This window comes from Dromiciops gliroides, chromosome 3, assembly GCF_019393635.1.
Source record: "Dromiciops gliroides isolate mDroGli1 chromosome 3, mDroGli1.pri, whole genome shotgun sequence".
NCBI classification, from domain to species: domain Eukaryota; kingdom Metazoa; phylum Chordata; class Mammalia; order Microbiotheria; family Microbiotheriidae; genus Dromiciops; species Dromiciops gliroides.
The window spans coordinates 355,126,174-355,148,783 of record NC_057863.1 but is presented as its reverse complement, the minus strand read 5'-3'; the positions used below and the strand labels follow the sequence as shown (position 1 = coordinate 355,148,783).

Genomic DNA, 22,610 nt, shown 5'->3' with positions numbered 1-22,610 from the left:
AATTCATGTGGGTTCATTCAGATGGGTAAAAGCAAGTTGTTATTAGTGGCTTAATTGTACAGTATCTCAGGATACAAAATACTCATTAATAAGAAGTAACGTGGTATTAAGGATGACAGTGAATCTAATCTTCTCTGACAAGAACAGTTTTCTTCTTTTATAGGAACTTCAATAACTCTGGTCATGAAGATTATATAAGGAAATCACTCAATATCTCTGTTTTAAAACCTTATCATTTTTATTTAAATATGTATTTGGGAAGGTAAAGGAATAAAGGTGTAGTCTCTTTAAGATCTAATTTGTAAGCCACAGAGAGGTCTGTGAGGAGTAGTAGTAGTAGTAGTAGTAGTAGTAGTAGTAGTAGTAGTAGTAGTAGTAACAATGGGGGTGATGATGATGGTGGTGGTGGTAATATTGTTTGGTTTCATTGGTATTGGGAGCTACTTGTGAGTAGAATCCCTCTGTCAACAACAATCTACATGTTCTAGACTTGGGAAATCTCATAGAACATTAAGAGGGTAAGTGACTTGCCAGGGGCCCCAATGTGGATCAGAAGCAGGACTCATTCCTTTAAGTCAGCTCTCCATCCAACAAGCCATTCTGCTTGTTGATGCTGATGGTAATGGCAGCTGACATTTATATGTCTCCAAAGCATGTTGCATTCATGACCTCACTTGGGAGAGCTGTACCTCTGAGAAGTACTGTGGTATTGTGGCCAGAGAGCTGGCTTCATGGTCAGGAAGACCTTGATTCACGGCCAGCCTGGGACACCTCCTAGCTGTGTGGCTCTGAACAAGTCCAGGAAACTTTCTCTGGAAGTGTCCTAGGGACCAATAAAATCACAGGTCTAGGGCAAATGAATACAGATCATGACTTGCATGTTAATGTGAGAGCTGGCTTCAAAAAGACCAAATACCCAGGCAGGAGAGTCTCCTCAACAGGGACTGACTCGTGGTAAGCACAGGGCAGGTATGAGAAGGGCTTTCTTCCACATGGAATGATAGTCTATTTCTCCCTCCTGCAAAGAAATGAAGGATGGAGTGATTAGACAGAGAGCATCCAGCACTGCTTAGAAGGGTAAAAATACCAAAAGCAGAAATATGTTGTTATTGTTTACTCATGTCTGACTCTTCACAACCCCATTTGGGGTTTTCTTGGCAAAGATACTAGAGTGGTTTGTCGTTTCCTTCTCCAGCTCATTTTACAGATAAAGAAACTGAGGCAATCAGGGTTAAATGACTTGTCCAGGGTCACATAACTAGTAAGTGTCTGAGGCTGGATTTGAACTCAGAAGATCTTCCTGACTCCAGGCCCCACACCCTAACTATTGCACCACCTAGCTGCACCCCCTAAAAGGGCTTTTCTCTCCAAACTGCCCTGAAGACTCCAAATTCAAAAGCCAAAAGTGTGTGTGTCACTGATTTCCTTCTTCTTTCTTAGAAATATTACATACAATTCTATATTATCTGGTGGATGGATATGAAATAATGGAAGGAAGGAAGGAAGGAAGGGGAGAGAGAGGAAGGGGAGAGGGAAAGGAGAGAGGGAGTAGGAAAGAAAAAAGAAAGGAAGGGAGAGACAGAGAGAGAGAAAGAGAGAGACAGAGAGAGAGAGACAGAGAGAGACAGAGAGAGAGAGAGAGAGACAGAGACAGAGAGAGAGAGAGAGAGAGAGAGAGAGAGAGAGAGATCTCATAAGTGTGACACACCAGAAGGGTTTTTGATGCTTAAAAAATCAGTTTAGAGAGATCGCATTGGAGACTGTTTTCTGATTTGGCCTGGGAGATTATTTGATCTCCAGAGATGCCTCTCCGCACACACATACATACAATCAATCAAATATATTTATTAAGGGCTTACTATGTTACAATAGGTAAGGAAAGATTAAATATTAGAGAGATAGACTGAGATGATTGCGGGGTGGAGAAAGGAGACTTCTATGGGAAGAGAAAAGGGGTATGGAATCAAGGGTACAAATAGGGAAGTTGATTTTGGCAAAAAGAGTCACCTCTACATCATAGACTGTAGTAAAGGAGAACAAAATGGGGGAATGGCAAAGGAGAGAGCTTGCCTATTAATCAAGTGTTTATTAAATACCCACAACACAAGTACAAAGTCAGAAGTAATCCTTACTAGCAAGGAGTTGACATGCAGTCTATTGTCTTCATAAAAAATGAAGTGGAAGTTTTGGGCCTAGAGGAAGGTGAGAGTTACTTTGTAGTGTTTAAGGAGAGGGGAGAAAGTTTAGAAGATTTGCTTGGAGGATGAAATGGAAAGTCGATTAGGGAGGGGTGAATACATTGCCTTGGAGGTAGTACAAGCCCCAAGGAGATCAAATCAAATGAATTTGCCGCAGACTCCATCAGTGCTGGGCAGCTGCTTCCCATGCTGAGCAGAGAGGGTGTAAGAGTGTAGAAGGGGGTTGGGGGGGATTCTTTGTCTGTTTCTCTTCCTACCTTGTTTTCCTAGCTCCTATTCCTTTCTCCTTTTAAATTCCTCTATTCCCCACTCCCATAGCCCTCCCTACCTTTCCTCTATTTTTTACTGACATGAAGGTAGTGAAGGTGGAAGCAAGGATCCATGGGATTTGGGAATAAATCAAATCAAACAGAATCTTGAGTTTCCCAGAGTCAAAGTAGGATCCTGCTCCAAGGCTCCACATAGGAACGACAGAAAAGATAAAAGCAAACCCTGAAACTGACGAGCTCATTAGTTGCCTAGTTTAGTCCAACCTTACTGGATCCCCAAAGTGCTCTTCTCTTCCTTCTGTCTCTCCAGGCCCCAAATCCAACAGAGACTGTAGAGTTGGGGAAGAGAACAAAGCTGAGAGATTCCTATACTCTTGGAGAAACTAGCTTTGGGTCTCCATACTAATTTAAAAGGGAACAGAGCCACAAGTTATATCCTATTTCCTTTAGACTTCAAATGTTAGAGTCTCCTCCCCAACCTGTTCCTTCCCTGAGTAACCCTTTTTTTTTTCTGTGTTTATTGAAGGGTCCATCTCACCCAGTGTTGATTGCTTTGATTAAAAAAAGCCCTGCCTTTTGACTTCGTTTCCTAATCTGCTTCATGGTCAAATAGGAAAATAATTTTATTTATTTAATCATTTTGTTTTGTTTTCTAGATATCTCTTCTGTCCTGTGTTCTGTCTTTATTCAAAGAATTTTGTCCAGATTCTTCTAGGCTTGGTCTATATTCGCTTTCCCCATTGTGCATTCCTTGAAGGCAGTATACTTGTGTGACATCAGGAATGGAGGCAGAGAGAAAGCCCTTACTCTCTTCCATGGCCATCTGTATTCTTCCATCTTTTTTTTGATGGTGTGGTGTTTGGCCGTACCTTTCCACCATCTCTGGGCTTCCCTTAAAAATCTACTCTGACATAATGCTGCACCATGAATGCTCTGGACAGGTGTCCCTTATTGTCTCATACTCTACCCAAAGGTTTTTAACCCTTGAAAACTTACCTGTCCTACATCTTATTCCAATATTCCCATCCCACCTCACTGCCCCCCCCCAAGTGCTAGGTTTTCTGTGTCTTCTAAAACAATGATTTAATCTGACCAACAAAGTAATCTGTACTAATGTGAGAAGGCTGGAAGATAAAGACCTCATCCAGGACTTTCCCTCCCTTTGTCTCCCACATAAATTTAAACAGTGGCCTTCTAGAAACAGTCTTTATCTTTGTTGTCTGACCTAGAGATGTGACTGCTTAGGGCCTAGGGGGAGAGAGGGAGGTAGCATAGTTGGCCATCCAAGGAGATACTGCTTATCAAGTGGCATCCAGCCTCCTACTTTATCTAGATTAAAAGGTGAGCTCTGTTCCCAAGTTTGGTGCCTTTGAAAGCTGGGGCCATATAGCCTACCAGGGTTGTGTGGTGCCTTGTACAAAGATTAGCAGACTGTTCTTCAGAAAATATTTCTTTTTAGTGAGTTGAGTATGCTCTTATTCTGAGAAAAATTTCGCCTGGTAATCTGGCTCACCTATATGGGGGACAGTGGAATGGGAAATCCAGAGATATGAAAAATGGAAGAAGACACATAGGATGACCAATGCCCTAATGTGATAAATCAGTAAGAAACAGCTGACTTTTGTGATAAAATAACCAGACAAGCCTGGCAAATATAGGCCTGCTGGTAACCCTAGTCCCAATGCCCTATGGGTAGCAAATGCTGTCCATTCAGACCAACTGGCAGGATATCTATCATCTATCCTCCAGTCATGGCCCATGTAGCAAGCCAAGGATAGAGCACTAGCCCTGAAGTTGGCAGTACATGAGTTCAAATCTTACCTCAGACACTTCCTTGCTGGGTGACCCTGGGCAAGTCACTTAACCCCAATTGCCCCAAACATCCAGGGCTATCTCCAGTCATCCTAATAGATATCTTGCCACTGGACCCTGATGGCTCTGGGGAAGAAAGTGAGGTTGGTGACTTTGCACACACCTCCCTCACTTAAATCCAGTTCATACAAGTCATTACATCACCTTGAGGCCATGGTCCTCTTTGAGAATGAAGGACAAACAACAACAATAATGTAGCAAGCCTCAGCAGATAGCAAACAAGCCTCAGAGTCACAAAGTCCCGGATTCAAATTCCACCTCTGACATATCCTGGCTATGTATCCTTAGGCAAATTACTCACTCTCTCAGTACCAAAGGGAAATTCTTCATACTGTAAATTGCAGAGCTGTTAATGGTCAGCTTCAGTTGATGGGATATATTCAGGGAAGTTCCCAACATCAATGAAATAAAATGTTCAGATCAAACCAACTACACAAACAACAACAAAAACAAAATATTAAAAAACAAACAACCCAACTCAATCCTTTGACAGAATAGAGTCTTGCAATGAGATTGCTGTCTTGGATAGAGTCTTAGATGTTATCCTCGGGCTTAAGTAAAAATGTTCTCTTTTCCAAAAGGATTTCCAAAGCACTTATCCAATGAACTTCATTACACAGGTGAGGACTTCATGAGTTTCTACTTAACTGAAAATAAACTCAAATTAAGAATGGCATCAGACGACCTCACTTCTTGGTTCTGACTCTAAGCATTCATGAATCTCTGAATTGTACTCCCCCCCACAGTCAACAAGAAACAATTTGAATGTTTAGGGAATAGGTGCTATACAAACCTAAAGAGTCATCATTAATGTACTGTTACCTAAATCTATGACAAATTGTAATAGGAGGAAATTAGAACACATCTGAAAATCAGACATGGTAGAAAATCCAAAAAGAAACACAGTGAATAAAAGAATGAATGAATGGAAGGGCATTTACAATGGGCAAAGCATTATATTATGTCCTGGGGATGAAAACAGGAAGGTAGAGAAAAGTCCTGCTCTGAAGCGGCTCACATTCAGATGGAAGAAAAAACATGTATAGAAAGTTTCAACAGCAAGTTGAATGGGAAGACCCCATTGTCTTAGGGTGCAGTGGCCAAGCAGATGATAGCATCCCTTCTTTAATGTAATGCCTGCTGATAAAATTGTATCAGTCTCTGATGTTGAGTCATGTTGTCCACTTTGAGCCAAAGTGCCAAAGATTTTGGTGTTGAAAATGTTCTTTTCTGGGATTTCAGTAGCTGCGGCTGCAGTACCTACAGAAGCAGTCAAGTTGCTTCCTTAGGATGATATCTGTGGGGGGCTAGGCTGGAAGCAGGGCTGGTGGTCTAAAAGTTGCTATTACTCCTGGGGCCCTTGGGCTGACCTAGCATTGGTTGGCAGCTAGTCAACAGTTGATGTTGGTGGCAGCAAGGAAAATGGGCCCCTTCTCCACAGTGGTTGTTCCCCTCAAATATGTCTACAGAGCCAGGACTGGAGGCAGGGCCAGTGGTCTGGGGAGCACAGCTTTTCCCAAGGCTCTTGGATTCAAGGTTCAGGGTCCTCGGCTCTTTCCACTGGGGTCTGAAGAAAGGTGAGATGTCATAGGTAGGTTTTGATTTGCCTGGCATATGCCATCTCCTGTCTTTCCCTTAGTGTTTTGACTTTTCATTGAAAATGTGCTTGATAAAAAAAAAGAAAATGTGCATAAGACCCTTTAGTAAGTGACCACTCGTATAGAATCTGGGACATCTTTGGGGAAATTGACTCTCTGTACCTCAAACCTTTTCCTTTTTGCAGGTCAATAATGAGCGTCTGTATCTACCCCTGAAGCTGAGCCAAGGAAAAATTAACATCTTTTCCTTTGGCTTTCATGTGGTGGTGGAAACTGACTTTGGGCTAAAGGTTGTATATGACTGGAAAACCTTTCTGTCAGTCACCGTGCCCCGGAGCATGCAGAATGGCACATTCGGCCTATGTGGTCGCTACAACGGGAATCCTGATGATGACCTGGAAATGCCCATGGGTTTGATGGCCTCAAGTGTCAATGAGTTTGGACAGAGCTGGGTAAAGAGGGACACTTTTTGCCAGGTGGGCTGTGGGGACCGCTGCCCTTCCTGTGCCAAGGTAGAAGGCTTTTCCAAAGTTCAGCAGCTCTGCAGCCTGATCCCCAACCAGAATGCAGGCTTTGCCAAGTGCCACAGTAAAGTCAACCCCAGTTTCTTCTACAAGAACTGCCTGTTTGATTCCTGTATTGATGGGGGAGCTGTGCAGACAGCATGTAGCTGGTTGCAGAACTATGCCAGCACCTGCCAAACCCAAGGGATTGCAGTGACCGGCTGGAGGAACTACACATCCTGCTGTGAGTCCACCCTCTTTCCATTTCCCCCCATCCTTCTCTGTTGCTGGGGTAGCATTTTGTGGGGCAAAAACTGTTTCTTTAGGATGTAAGAGTAAATATCCCAGGGTGAGAGGATTGGTACTAACAAGGGAGGGACAGAGGCAAGTCATAGGAAGACAGGCTCATAATTCTAGAAACCCCTGGGCCCACTGATACACAAATGATTTGGGGAGAAGTTGTGTAACTTGCTTTAGTTTCCATGAGCTAACAGTATTCTTAAACAGAATGGTAAGAATATAGGCCTGGGAATTAGGAGACAAGGCCTGGCTCTGCCAACTCTCGTGAGGCTTCAGCAATTCACCCAGCCTTCCTGAGCCTTGGTTTTCTCATCTATAAAATGGAGATAAAAACACTTGATTTATTTTCTTATGTTTTGAGGAGTCATAGGCATTACAGACTCAGACGTGAGAAAATACTGTCCTGATTTTTTTTAAAAAAAGGAAAGGCAGCAGATAATTCTAACCATGGGCTAGTGATCTTCTTAATTTTTTATAAATTTCTAGAAGGGACTGAAAAGGGACATAAAAGAACTAGAATGTGATAGAGATTCATCAAGAACAAGTCCCTAGGGTAGTATTTAAGGTGAATATGGTAGTCATATTCATATCTAGATCCAGTTCTATATCTACAGGTAACTATAGCTATCTATAGGTCTATAGTTATAGATACCCATATTCAGATAAATAGATAGATGAATGGATAGATGGATGGATGGGGGGGTGAGAAGTAGGTAGGTGGGTGGATAGATAGGTGGATGGGTGGGTGGGTGGGTGAGGGAGGAGTGGGTGGATGGGTGGATAGATGGATGGATGGATGGATGGATAGATAGATAATAGATAGATAGATATAGATCAATTGATCTACATATATACATATATGTATCTATATGTGTGTATATATTTCAGGAAGATATTTGACAAAGCTTAAATTTACAACTGGCTGATTGGTCGGACCCAATAAGTGTTGATTAATGGAGAGAGGTCCTTCGTGAAGAAGCAAAGGTCTTGAATTCTATTTTTCAGTGGCTTGGGAAAAACCCACTGAATCAGTTGTATTTCATAGACCATGTTAGGGGACTTGGGCTTGATGCCTGACTAGATATATTTGACCATGGACAAGCCACTTTAAACTTTATAAACTTCAATTTCTTCCTCTATAAATGGGAATAATATTTATACTACCCACCCACAGGTGTTTTATAAATTTTAAAGCACTATACAGGTTATTATGAAAGTCTTGGTGCTATTTTAAGCTATTAAAATTTTAAGCACTAAGGTATTAAAAGCTTAAAACTACACTCAAACTCATGATACACCCTGTATTATTATTATTATTATTATTATTGGTGTAGTGGATCAAGGGACCAGCAATGGAATTAGAAAGACCCAAGTAGAAATCTTGCCCCAGGACCCTTGAGTAAATCACTTAGCCTCTCAATGTCCCAGGAAACTCTCCAAGATTGTAATTTACAGAAAAGTAGCCTCCATGTGTCAGAATAGAATGTTTCCACATCATGAGTTCTGTATGCTGATAAAATAACAGGTCAGTATACTCATCCTCTCCCATCCCACAACAAATTGTTATTGGTATCAAGATGTGAGAAATCATACTTATTAAATTTGTGATTGACCCAAAGTTTAAAGGATAGCTAATTACCCTGGAAGACAGAAAGATCTTAGCAAGCGGCAATAATTGACTAAAACCAGTAAAATGACATTTAAAAGGGATAAATGTAAATTCCTTCACTCAGGTTCAAAAAATCAACTGCAGAAATACAAGATGCAAGAGATGTAATTAAAAAACCGTTCACTTAAATAAAAAAATATGAGTGGTTTTAGTAGTTTAATGAATTCGCAAGCTCAGTATGAGAGAAACATAGCTGCCAGTGTGAGAAATATAATATCCTGCTGGTCTCTGTCCTGATCAAGCCACATCTAAGTATCATGTCCTCTTCCGGCTGCCGTATTAGGAGATCCGTTGGCAAACTGGAACTTGTCTGGAGAAGCTGCCATGGTGAGGGACTGTAAAACCATGCCACAGGAGGAACCGTCAAAGGAATTAGGGATGAAGAAGAGAAGACATAGGTGGGGCAGGATATCTGTTTACAAATATTAGAAGGGCTACCATATTTACATGGCTCCAGAGGATGGAACAAAAGTGGTCTGTAAACTTCAAAATGCTTTTGAAATGCAAGCTGTTAATATAAGGGCTATCACAAAATGGTCAGCTTCAGGAAGTGGCAAGCTCTATGTAATTAGAGATCTTCAAACAGAAGCCCGATGTCCACTTAGTGGATCTATTGTGGCAAGGAATTCTATTCATGTATTGGTTGGACTAGATGGCATGAAGTTCCTTAATATTTGGCAATTGTATCATTCTTTAACTGACATAACGGATAGAAGGCCTGTGTCAGAGTTAAGGTTTGGGTTCAAATTAAGCCTCTGACACATCTTATTCTATCCTTCCCCCACCCCCAAAAGAATACTTTGCAGCATTATTGGAAATTAAATAACTTACATGAAATTAAATAACTTATACTGCCTAAACAAGGCAGTATTATCTACTGAAGTAATTTAGTTATATCTAATAAGGCAGAATGTAAAGAAAGAAATAGGTCCGTTGATCTTGTAAGTCCCTCAGCACCTAGCACGGTGCATGTATAAGGAACGAGCAAATTTATTTCAGGAAGCCTTAACATATTAAAAGGCTATCTCCTGATACTCATTCATTACACTGGGCCTGTCCCTGGCACCTCATTGCCACTTCCAGCACGTCATGCCAATCAAGGCAACATGGCATCCTCCTTTTTACCTCATTGGGATAGGTTGATACCAGGGCCCCATATTACAGGTTTCATCCCTTCTGAGACTCAGACAATTGATTCATTTGATAGGAACAAACTCGGGAAATATGGCATGTCAGCTCTATGACCCAGATTCTTCTAGTAACATCTCACTAAATAAGGTTTGTTTTTTTTCCCCAATTGGACACTACTTTATTGACTACCAACAGGGACAACCTCCTAACATATTAAAAGGTTATGTACTGATACTCAATGCATACAGATGAAAGCAAATGATTTAAAAGGGTCCCCAAAGGAATGACTGGTAAATGGAGAGTGACTAGAAGAAAAAGAGAGAGGAAGAGAAGCCAGTAAAGGGTTTTCCTATTATTAATGAGCTTGGTTACCTATTGTGGTCCTGGGGACAGACCATCTAGAATTTAGCTAATATTAGTGCCTGTCCAGAGCAATCAGGCTTTTCTGATTTAATTTTAATTAATTAATTGACCAAAATTTTTTAAGCACCTACTGTGAAGAGGAAATATTTGGAGTCAGAGGACCTTAGTTCAAATCCTATCTCTGCCATTTGCTACCCATATGGCCTGGGGAAATTACTTATCTTCTCTGGCTTCAGTTTCTTCATTTATAAAAATGAAGGAGTTAGACTAGATAAGCTCTAAGGTTCGCTCCAGTTCTAACTCTGTGGTTCTATGGAAAATCTGGTCGAATACTAAAGCAGGGCTTCTTCACCTACTTTTGTGAAATCGATCCCTTTGGCATTCTGAGAAAGCCCATGGCCCCTTTCTCAGAATAATGTTTTAAAATGTGTAAAATGAAATCTGTAAGAGTATAAAGGAAACCAATGATATATTGAATACAATGATCAATTAAAAAAAAACGCAAATTAAGTTCACAAACCCTAGGTTAAGAATCAGCAGAGGTAGGGCCATTAGGTGGCTCAGTGTATAAAGCGCTGGTCCTGGATTCAGGAGGACCTGAGTTCAAATCCAGCCTCAGACACTTGACACTTACAAGCTGTGTGACCCTGGGCAAGTCACTTAACCTTCATTGCCCTGCAAACAAATAAATAAAATAAAATATAGACATGTACAAAAAAAAAGAACCAGCAGAAGTGCTGGATGAAATAGGAGTATGGTGGGGCAGCTAGGTGGCGCAGTGGATAGAGCACCTGCCCTGGAGTCAGGAGTACCTGAGTTCAAATTCGGGCTCAGACACTTAACACTTACTAGCTGTGTGACCCTGGGCAAGTCACTTAACCCTAATTGCCTCACCAAAAAAAAAAGAAATAGGAGTATGGAAAAGACAGAGGGCCTGCCCTCATGGAGCTTATAGTGTATCAGGGGATAAAACACAGGCAAAGAAAACTATCCTATACCACATTACATGAGAAGCGTTAACAGAGAGGTGCAAAACAGATGTTCTATGAGGTCCAAAAAAGAAGGTTGTTTCCAACTGGGAGAATCGAGGAAGGCTTTATTAATGGGGCGGCATTTGAGATGCCTTTAAAGAGCAGTGAAGAGGGGCTAGGAAGAACATGCATTCTAAGCGGAGTGAATGGTGTCAGCAAGGACATGGAGGTAGGAGAGTCCTAGGTTTATGATGGTCACTGTAGTCCAATTTAACTGGGTAAGATTTTAAAAGGCAAAGCAGTCTCAGATTATGGAAGAGCTTGAATGCCAGGTGAAGATGTTTGGATTTTATTTGATCAGCTTTAGAGAACCACTGAATATCCGGGACAGAGACGTGCCATAGCTAGGGCTATGCATAGCAAAGGTGTTTCTATCAGTGTTATGAAGGATGGCTTGGGAGGCTGAAGAGGGCCCAGTAGGTAGTAGAGGAGGAATCAGCTTACTCTTCTGAGCCTACATTTTCTCATCTACAAAATGAAGGGTTGAACTAGATGATGTCTGCACCTGGACATTGACAAGGCAGGTGGTGGAGGAAACAGATGGTAGAGATTATAGAGGTGTGATCAATAAAACTTAGTAACTGGCTCTCCCTTTTCTGATACCTCTCAACCAAAGGTTTCAAATATGGGAGATGAAGTTAATGGAAGAAGATGAGCCTGTTTCTGGAAAAAGCAAATGGTCACTGTTGAAAGAAAGAAAGAAAGAAAGGAAGGAAGGAAGGAAGGAAGGAAGAAAGAAAGAGGAAGAGAGAGAGAGAGAGAGAGAGAGAGAGAGAGAGAAAGATATAGATGATATATATATATATATAGATATATCCAGTGCATCTACATACCAATGAGGTTGGCCAAGTGGGCTAGGGAATGTAGATATCATCTAGTTCAACCCCTCATTTTATAGATGAGGAAATAGAGGCTCAGAAAACGTAAGGGATAGGTGAGGTTCCTCCCCTCTGTTTGCACCTTTGTATAATAAATGAATAGAGGGGCATCTGGTGGCACAGTGGATAAAGCACTGGCCTTGGATTCAGGAGGACCTGAGTTCAAATACAGCCTCAGACACTTGACAATTACTAGCTGTGTGACCCTGGGCAAGTCACTTAACCCTCATTGCCCCTAAAAACAAAATGAAAAGAAATCAGGTGGAACTCTGTCCATGGACTAGAACTCCCTGGTGTACATCTATGTCCTAGATTCCATGCTTATTCCTTCCTAGTCTATACCCCCAGTCCTAGGGCCCTCCCCTCTCACAACCCTTTTGTTCCCTTGCTGCTGTTCCCTTGTCCCTTCTTCCCTTTTCTATCACCTGGCTGAAATGCATAGGTTTTCATAAGACCTACAGCTAGAAGGGAATATACAGGTCATCTTATTTTACAGATAAAGAAGCTAAAACCCACCCAGGACAATGAAAGAACTTGCCCATGGTCACACAGGTACTTTAGTATCAGTAGTAGGATTTGAACCCAGGTTTCTACTGACTCCAAAGTAATATCATTTCCACTATAACACATTGGCTCTAAAGAGTCCCTTCACCCAGCGGCTTCTCTTCTAGCTTTGGCTACTCCCCAAATGCTTGAAAAAGGAGGGAAATGGAGGAGGTGTGGCCCATGAAAGGTACTGGCCTGATGTGCTTTGTTCCCTCCTTGAACCCACTTACTAGTGATGTGACCTTGGACCAGAAAAATCCTTTCATTTCTATGAGCACATTTCCTCATCTGTAAAGTAAGGAAATTGGAGTCACCAAATGATTTCTTAGGTACCTAAATCTTTCAGGCTCCTTTAGACCCATCCGTTGACCTTATCCTACTGTGGAGTCATGAAGGTATTTTTGAGTCTTAGTTCTGTCATCCAGGATGTTTACTGTCCCTTCCAGGTTCTTGTCAGATGCAAACTTAATAAAACTCAGCCACCATGTATTAGGGAAGGCCCAAAATAGTATATCTCAAAGGCACAAATACAAGCTCACTTTGCTTTGGCTAGGATCAACAATGATGGGGCTAGCCCTGTGAAGACTTCCAAAGGATTCTTCCTTAACCTTCAGGAGATCTTTAATAAACTCAATTTAGTTATAGACTTGAAGTCGGTAACCAGTGCACTTCAAAGTAATGCTAATAATTTTATAACATTTCATGTCTTTTTTACCTAATTTTATTTGATCATCCCAACTACCCTTTGAGATAGGTAGGGTAGGCATTTTTTCCATTTTGCAGCTGAAAAAGCTGAGGTCAAGAGAGGCTAACTAAATTGTTGAAGGTCACAAAACTTGTTAGTAAAAGAGTTGGGCAAAGAACCCAGGCCTCCTGCTTCCTAGTCTACTCTTCTTTTTTACTATACATAGTTGATCTTGCTTTAAGAAGAGAGTTAAAATACTAACAGGGAATTCAATATTTTGGGTTCCAGTTATGCCAATTATTTTATCAATAAGTATTTATTATGAACTATCATTATGCTAGGCACTCTTAGGGAACAAGGGAGGGATAGACAGACAAAATGAATAAAGTGTGGTCCTTGTCCTGAAGGAGCTTGGACCCTACTTGAGGCTCTGAAAAATTTTTAGTTTTGAGTCCAAAAATATGAACAAAAGGGACTCTTATTTCCATGTGCACGTGATCTTCTCCAGACTGAGAAGGCCTTTCTTTACATAGCTAAGGCTCTGACAAAGCCAAGTTTCAAGGCCCAATTTACAGTTAGAGGAGCCAAGTGTGTCATGGAAGATTTTAACTCAATATTAAGATTATTGAGTCAAGTAAATCCTGAATGATCCATCAATACTGATGTTTGGCTCAAAGCTATCATTTAAAGGTAGGGTGCAGAAAAGAGATTTAGGGGACAGAAAAGAATGGCAAAAAGGAAAGAGTTAACCCAAAGTAAATTGTGAGGTATGGTTAGTCAGCCTTGTCTCAACACTTATTTCAGGAACAAGAGAAAGCTGACAGAGAGTATGCCTTTGTTACTACTTCACTAGATCTGACTAAAGAAGATAAGTAAGATTGCATACCATAGCCTTGACTTCCAAAAAACCGAGAATAGAAATATTTCCTGAATCTTTTTCTGCTAAGAAACATTCAACATTCCCTTCTTGACAAATGGTGGAATGCTGAGAAGGAAAGGTTAAGTAAGAATCCTCCATTACACTTCAGCATCATTGGTAGCAAGGGAGAAATGCTAGTGTTTTCTAATGATTTCAGCTCTTCTTGTCAATAAGAAAACAATTTATTATCCAATTACCTTTCTCCTCTCTAAAAACCTCTTCAGGTCAGGGGAGAGCAAACAGTGTCTGCCAAGCTAAAGAGGGGAAATTCTCTGAATCACTGACCAACTTTAAGATTGTCACATTAGCCCATTCTTCTTTCTGTCCCTTAAATGAGGCTGGGAAGTGGGGATGGAAGAGGGACTTAATTTAGTCTAAAATGTAGCCAGAGACCTGTGGAGAGATTGATAGTAGGTAGATAATAGGGAGCTTTGATTTCTATCCCTTATGCCACCTAAAGGCTTATAGGAGGACTGTTCCCGAAGGTCAAGTCCTTTGGGGAATTCTCACTAGACCTTTTCTTTCTGGGGAAAGATTTTGTTACTTCAAAATGACAGCCTGGAATGAATGCATGAAAGGTATTTATTAAGTACTTACAATGTGGCGGGAACTATGCTAAGCTTAAGGATCCAAATATAAAAAGAAAGACAGTACCTACCCTTAAGGAAATTAAATTCTAATCATGGGAGACAACACATACAAGAGAGTGGTGATCCAGGGAGAGATGTTTTGGTCTTGGGAGTCATAGGGGTCATGAATGGAGCCACAAGGGTATTATTTAATATGTCCTTTCAGAAATAATAGTGGTAGTTGATTACTGTTCCTAGATTGTGGATTCTGCTTACATTTCTTTTTTGCCAATCCCTTATCCATCAGTTTAGGGCAATCAATCCATCAAGAAGCAGTGATGGAGTGCCTATTATATGTTAGGGACTGTGCTAAGCAGAGGTAAGGCAGCTAAGGTAGCTCAGTGGTTAGAGTGCTGGTCCTAGAACTCAGGAAGACCTGAGTTCAAATCTGGCTTAGATTACTCGCTAGTTGTGTGACCCCAGGCAAGTCACTTAACATCTGTTTGCCTTAATCCACTGGATAAGGAAATGACAAACCACTCTAGTATTTTTGCCAAGAAAACCCAACAAAGAGTAGAACGTGACTGAACAACAATTGTGCTAATACAAAAGTCCTTGCTCTCAAAAACCTTAGAGTCTCTGGGATATATCCAGGAGTGTGCTGGTAAATATGTAACAAATGGATCTCAAAAAGAATGTGTGTCCAACACACTTTTAAGTTAATCTGCTTAATTTACACTTTCTCTATCACTTTCTTAAGTCTAGACAATAAACAAAATAATAAATCATTCCTGATTTGTAAGATTTGTTGATTTCCAACATATAAATGCCCATCCAGAAAATAATCAGTTCTCTGTATAAGCTGGCTCCAGCCCACCCCTGCACATTTCCTTTGGTAGTATATTAGAGTGTTTTAGATGTTCAAAGTGCACAGAAAGGTCTACAATAGCCATAGCAGGCTCCTCAGAAGAGATGGGACTTGAGGTGTGCCTTAAAACAGGGAAGCAGGGGCAGCCAGGTGGCGCAGTTGATAGAGCACCGGCCCTGGAGTCAGGAGTACCTGAGTTCAAATTCGGCCTCAGACACTTGACACTTACTAGCTGTGTGACCCTGGGCAAGTCACTTAACCCTCATTGCCCCGCAAAAAGAAACAATAAACAAAAACAAAACAAAAAACGGGGAAGCATTTGGACAAAGGAAAAAGCTCTAGCATAATGCCAGATGGGTCTGTGGGCAGGGGTAGGACAAGAATTCATTCATGGCAACAGCAGAAGTTTGGGGGTCTGGAGTACGAAGTAGAAACATATGTAATTGATACTCCCTCTCAGTCACCTTTCTTCCCCCTAGCCTCACCCTTCCTAACCTCCCCTTGTAAAGATGGACAGGCTAAGAAGTGGGGACTTGTTTCTACTATAGACCTTTCAAAGGACAGAGAGGTCTGGAGTAGTCATGGAAGGCTTCCCGGAGGGGTTGGGAATTGAGATGTGCCTTAAAGCTGGGAAACATTTGGATAGGGCACTAACAAGGAGAAAAACCTGAGTGAAGACGAGGACGAGAGAATGAGTGTGGCTATGTAACAGGCGAAGAGACCTTCCCGAATGGAGTAGAGAGGGAATTGATGGTGAGTAATGGGACATATTGTGGGACAGTCTGGATCAGAGCAAATTACAGAGCATCTCCAAAGCCAGTAGAGAAGGGAATTACGTGCATGAAAGTGTATCACCAACCCATTTTTCCTTATTTATCCTTTGATTTGAATCTGCCTAGTTCTCTGAAGCCTTCTCCTTGGGGAGAGGGACCCATTTCCTTGAGAGACAGGACAGACCTGGCTTCGCATATCCCTGTTTCTCTCCCTCTAATAATACCCAAACACGTGAGCAAAGACATGACTTTCTTTCCTGGCCCACCTTCTCTTGAGCGAGACCACTTTTCTTTAAAATTCTTTCAGCTGTGACCTGCCCTCCAAACAGCCATTATGAGAGTTGTGTGAGTGTCTGTCAGCCCCGATGTGCTGCTATCCGCCTGAAAAGTGACTGTAATCACTACTGCGTGGAGGGCTGTCAATGCGACGCTGGTTACCTCCTAAACGGAAAGAGTTGCATCCTGCCTCACAGCTGTGGCTGTTACTCAGACGGCAAGTACTATGAGGTATGGGAGCTGGGCCCTTGATTTTCCTCTTTACTTATTCATATTTCATTCCATCTGCAGAGAGGTTGGTCACTCTTTGCTGATCTCTTGTACCATGTTGGTTTTGCATGGAGGGGAATGTGAAGCAGAAGGGGTCGGTGACTTCTTGAGGACCAGATTTAGAAGAGGTATTTTGGTTTCCATGTTCCTATGGGTTCCAGGTGACCCTGCTAGCCCATCCTCCTCCACATTCATATTTTCTGCCTGCCTGGCATCTATCTGAATCCTGATTTCCTTTCAACCATGAATCTTCATTTGAAAGCTCCTGACATGGGTATGGATTGAAAATATGGTGACCATGAATCTGTCATTTACAGCTCTTTTATCTGTGTATATTTCTAACCTGAAAATATAGAGCCTTGAGGTTGCATGGAGGGATGGGGAGGAGGGTTATTGTTTCCTTAAATCAGTACAGAGTTAATGTGAGACTGAACAGGGACTGGGGATTCTCCTTCTGCCTTGTGTTCTTCCAGTGTGGGTTTCATTTTTCCTGTCTGGAGAGCCCTGGACTTTTGGGTATCATGTAGGAATGTTGCCATTGGTCCCCTTCAAGAATGAAGGGTGTACAACATCACAGACACACACACAGACACACACACACACACACACACCCCTCCAAGCTTCCAATAGTTTTAAATTGTCAACAGGTATTGGAGATGGTACTAAGAACAAAGTGGAGGGAGAGATACAAGAGTGTGCTAGAGCCAGCTTGAACAAGCTCTAGAAAACACATTGTTCCGTTTTCAGTGTGATCATTTACAACACAGAAGTCAGAAAACACTATCAGCCAGGGCTTGTTATTGTTTTGTTGATTGTCTTGACTAGTTAAAGTGATGGGAAAATATTGATAATGTAGATTAAACTTTTAAAAACATGCATTGTGGGAACATTTTTGAGAGAGCCAATTATTAAACGTTTACCAGCATACCACTGAGGAAAGGAATAATATTAAAGCATACTTTCTCTCCCCCCAGTACTTCTAGTCCACTTATAGAAGAGGGAAAATATAATTAAAGCATTAGGATAGTTACCAAGCAGTCGTTCACCAAATGCAAAATGATACATTCCAGGACCTGAGGAGGGTAGAATCGATTCAAGGAAGCCTCTTGGAAGACAGAAATTATTATCTATCTCCTAAAAGTGCATGTGCATTGTCAGAAAGGTGGGAATAATAACACGTTTAATTTTCAGACAACCCTAATGAATAAGATCACTGGGCTAGGAATGGAGACTACAGCCTTCTAAAACCTTCCCTGATGCCAAAAGAGCTTTGCTACATAAGATCACTTAGCCTCTCTGTGCTTCAGTTTGTTGTTGAATTGTTTTCAGTCACAACTGAATTTGGGATTTTCTTGTCAAAGATCCTGGAGTGGTTTGCCATATCCTTCTTCAGCTCTTTACAGATGAGGAAACTGAGGCAAACAGGGTTAAGTGACTTGCCCAGGGTCAAACAGCTAGTAAGTGTCTGAGGCCTCATTTGAACTCAGGCCTTCCTGACTCTAGACCCAGAACTCTATCCACTGCACCACCCAGCTGCCCTATGCTTCAATTTATCCAGCTACAAAATGGGGATAACAGTACTTACCTCTTATCCTAAAAATATAATCAGATAATCCTTACGAATGCCAGTCAGTCAACAAACATTTATTAAGCCTTACTTTGTGCCAGGCACTGTGCTAAATGCTGGGGCTACCAAGAAAGGCTAAACATGACCTCTGACATTCTAATGAGGGAGAAAACATGCAAACAACTAAGCACATACAAGACATGTGTATATAGCATAAGTGCAAATTAATCTCAGAGGGAAAGCACTAGCATTAAGGGGGATTGGGAAAGTGCCTTGAGGTATTAGTAAAAGCATTATACAATTACCATTAAATATTAGATAATATATAAGAAACATATTAATATAATAGCCAATAATAACATATATATGTATATTCGTTGCTGTTGTTGTTGTTGTTGCTTTTGGGGTTTTGTGGGGCAATGAGGGTTAAGTGACTTACCCAGGGTCACACAGCTAGTAAGTGTCAAGTGTCTGAGGCCAGATTTGAACTCAGGTCCTCCTGAATCCAGGGCCAGTGCTTTATCCACTGCACCACCTAGCTGCCCTTATATGTATATTCTTTATTTCATTTCATGTTCATCACAACCCAATGAGGTAGATAGTGACAGTATTATTCCTATTTTGCAGATGAATAAACTAAGGCTCTTAAAAGTTAAATGACTCTCCCAAGGTTACAGAACTAGTATTTGCTCACGATGTCTTTCAGATCCATGTCTTAGGGCTCTATATCCTTTTCCTACCATATCTCAGATGCCTCTGTGATGATACTAATGTTAATATCATCATTGTTTTTATCAATCACTGCTAGAGAAAGTTCATGATTTTCCAAAGCTGCTAATTGTGGGGTGTGGCCAATTCATAGAAACTTCAATAACCCAAATAATCCATGTCTCTTTTCATAATCCAAACACATGTGGGAGGTTACTTACAAACTACATATGTGCATGCAGGCACTCATACACACACACACACACACATGTACACATGCAGGTCAAAACCATTTCAGGCCATTAGCTCTTAGTGTAATCTCCTAGCTGTCCTTGTCATGTCTAATTAGGGCAAAGAGAGCTATATCAGGGCCAGTCACTTTACTGTGAGGCTAGTTTTATGATCAAGCTCTGCTGCAAGATGAGTTATTTACCCTTGATCCTATCAACCCAAGTGAGGTAATTTTTCTCCTTCCACCAATGTAATGTCTAACTTCTTATCAGAGAGAAGCCAGACCATCCACTCAATTATTCCATAAATCTGATAAGAGAAATGAAGTCGATTTGTGAGGTTGCCAGCACCCAGAATATTTTATAGCACTGGGGAGAGAGGAGAGGTGGTTCCGGGAACCACTCCCTCTTGGTGGATAAAAAGATCAACATGGAGTGTCTTGAGTTGTGAACACATTCCCTAAAAGACCTTTTCAGTCATCTATCTATGTCCGTAGTTAAGGAGCATCAGTCGCCTCATGCCCAGGGCTTTGAAAAGGACACTGGTTTAAGCAGAGAACTGTGAAATGGCCAAGGAGGGATATCTTCTTAGCCTTCAGGCATCTCTCCTTGGTGTGACTGCTTTGGGGTCAATTTGATTTCATATTTATTGAGCGCCTGCTGAGTTGCAGAGCGTCATATGCGATGAGGTTTTCTACTTACCTATTCTAGGCCGGGCAGAGACAACTCATTTTCAGCAGCCCTTGTGAACTTCTAGATCCTATATAAAAGTGCAAATATTTCTTCATTACTGAATTATAAATTTAAATTTCCACATGGTGGTTTGTAAGATGATTTTGGAGAGGATGGGTGGATTGCTCTGAGTTACTCTTCTTAAAGGAGGTGAGGGATTATTCTTCAGATGAGTGAAGTCAGAAGTTCTCTCTAAGTCCCTAGAGTATCAGAGAGGATGAATCAGTCTTCCATGAAGGTGGGGGCATTTTGATTGGACCCAGGAAAGAACTTCAAGTTTTCTTGGGAGTCAAAATAATGGTATTGCTTTCCTTGGCATCCTTAAGAATAGAAACAGACACCCATCTGTCTGGAACCAATTTAGGTTTAGTCCTGGGGGAAAGACCAGATGTTATCAGAAGCTGTTCTTTGCAAAAGGTCTCAATACAAATGTTTGTCCTGTTCAGTCAGTTGGCTCTTGTGACAATTCTGGATTCAGGTTGGTTGTAACGCTGGACATATTCCATCTCCCAACTCTGCCTTTTTGCTGGCTGTCCCCCATGCTTGGAATGCTCTCTCTCTCTCTCTCTCTCTCTCTCTCTCTCTCTCTCTCTCTCTCTCTCTCTCTCTCTCTCTCTCTCTCTCTCACCAACTCTAATTCCTGGCTTCCCTGAATTCCCTCCGACTCAGCTCAAACCCCACCTTCTGCAGGAAAACTTTCCCAGTTTCTTCTTGCTTCCAACTGCCCTCCCCTCACTGCCAATACCTTCCCCGTATGCATGTTACCATTCACATGTTGTCTCCTCCATTAGAATGTGAGCTCCTTAGTGACAGGACATTTTGCTTTGGCTTTTATTATTACTAATGTTATTATAATCATTATTAAGTTTTCCCAGTGCTTAACATGGTGCCTGGCACATGGTGAACACTTTTTTAAAAAATGCTTAGGGGGCAGCTAGGTGGCGCAGTGGATAGAGCACCGGCCCTGGATTCAGGAGTACCTGAGTTCAGGTCCGGCCTCGGACACTTAACACACACTTACTAGCTGTGTGACCCTGGGCAAGTCACTTAACCCCAACTGCCTCACTAAAAAAAAATGCTTATTAAAAAGAAAGCAAGCAAGCAAGCAAGAAAAAGGGGGCAGCTAGGTGGCTCAGTGGATAAAGTACTGGCCCTGGATTCAGGAGGACCTGAGTTCAAATCCAACCCCAGACACTTAACACTTACTAGCTGTGTGACCCTGGGCAGTCACTTAACCCTCATTGCCCCGCCCCCCAAAGAAAGAAAATAGAAAAGCTTATGACTGACTGACAGGCAGGACTAGAAAGAAGGACTGAATTCTTGGTTAAAAAAAAAAAAAAACACAACCAAAAAACAAAAGGCATGCTCAGTTTTATAGACTCCAATTTGTAACTCATGTAATCTATGACTTCCAAGAAGTCACCCTTTCCTTCCTCACCCCAGCTCGTCCTTCCTTTCCCCCAACGTTCCAAGTCTCAGCTTTGTTAAAACAGGCTGATTCGGACTGGCAAAATGACCAGTGGGGGGCAGCTAGATGGCGCAGTGGATAGAGCACTGGCCCTGGATTCAGGAGTACCTGAGTTCAAATCTGGCCTCAGACACTTAACACGTACTAGCTGTGTGACCCTGGGCAAGTCACTTAACCCCAATTGCCTCACTTTAAAAAAAAAAATGACCAGTGGGTTTTGGCGCTCCCAATGCCAGATAGCTGAAGACCTCTTTGATCCTTATCTTCCTCTCTCTTCCAGCCCAAGCAGCTGTTCTGGAATAGCGACTGCACCCGCCGATGCCGCTGTTTCCGCCGCAATCTCATCCAGTGTGACCCCCGGCAATGCAAGTCAGATGAAGAATGTGCCCTCCGGAATGGAGTCCGTGGCTGCTTTAGCACGAAGAGCTCTTACTGCATCGCAGCAGGTGGTGGGGTCTTTCGCACCTTTGATGGCGCCTTTCTCCGCTTCCCTGCCAACTGTGCCTTTGTCCTCTCCACCATCTGCCAGAAACTACCGGACATCTCGTTTCAGCTCATCATCAACTTTGACAAGTGGTCCTCCCCCAACCTCACCATCATTTCTCCTGTCTACTTCTACATTAATGAAGAACAGATCCTCATCAATGATCGGAATACTGTCAAGGTACCATACTGAGCTAGAGCTTTCATTTGTAAAATCTGCTTTCCCAACAATCATATCTGACAAGAAGACACATCTTTTTTTTTTTTTACAGTATACTTTATCTCCAACTCAGTATGCATAAAGCGACACTCTTGATCTTTACCCCAAAACCATCCCTCTCCCAAGACTCTATTACTGTCAAAGGCGTGGCCACCTTCCCAGTCATACAGGCTCACAACCTTGGTGTCATCCACGCCTCCACTCTTACACTTACTCCATCTGTCCAATCTGCAGTAATCCTATGAGTTTTAAATCTTTCCTACACATCTCCTCTGCACACATGCAGCCAGTGGCCCGATGTTGGTCTTCATCACCTCATGTCTGGTTGGTTTCCCTGCCTCAAGTCTCACCCCACTCCATCCCATCCTCTCTTCAGCTGCTGGAACGATTTTGCTAAAGCACTAGCCTGACTGTGCCACTCCCTTACTCGGTAAACTGGGGTGTCTCCCAGTTATCTCTAGGATCAAATGTAAAATCTGTTTGG

At 41.9% G+C, this 22,610-nt stretch overlaps 1 protein-coding gene across 2 annotated transcripts in view; it reads left to right on the top strand.

Annotated features, from left to right (window-relative positions):
• LOC122748586 (tubulin-specific chaperone cofactor E-like protein) overlaps positions 1–22,610 on the top strand; it is a 159,387-nt gene that overhangs the window by 115,393 nt on the left and 21,384 nt on the right. For both annotated transcript variants that reach the window (XM_043994292.1, XM_043994293.1), the window contains 3 exons: positions 6,123–6,684; positions 16,480–16,679; positions 21,704–22,087. In XM_043994292.1, the coding sequence (XP_043850227.1) occupies positions 6,123–6,684; positions 16,480–16,679; positions 21,704–22,087 (1,146 nt within the window). The remainder of the gene's footprint in view (positions 1–6,122; positions 6,685–16,479; positions 16,680–21,703; positions 22,088–22,610) is intronic.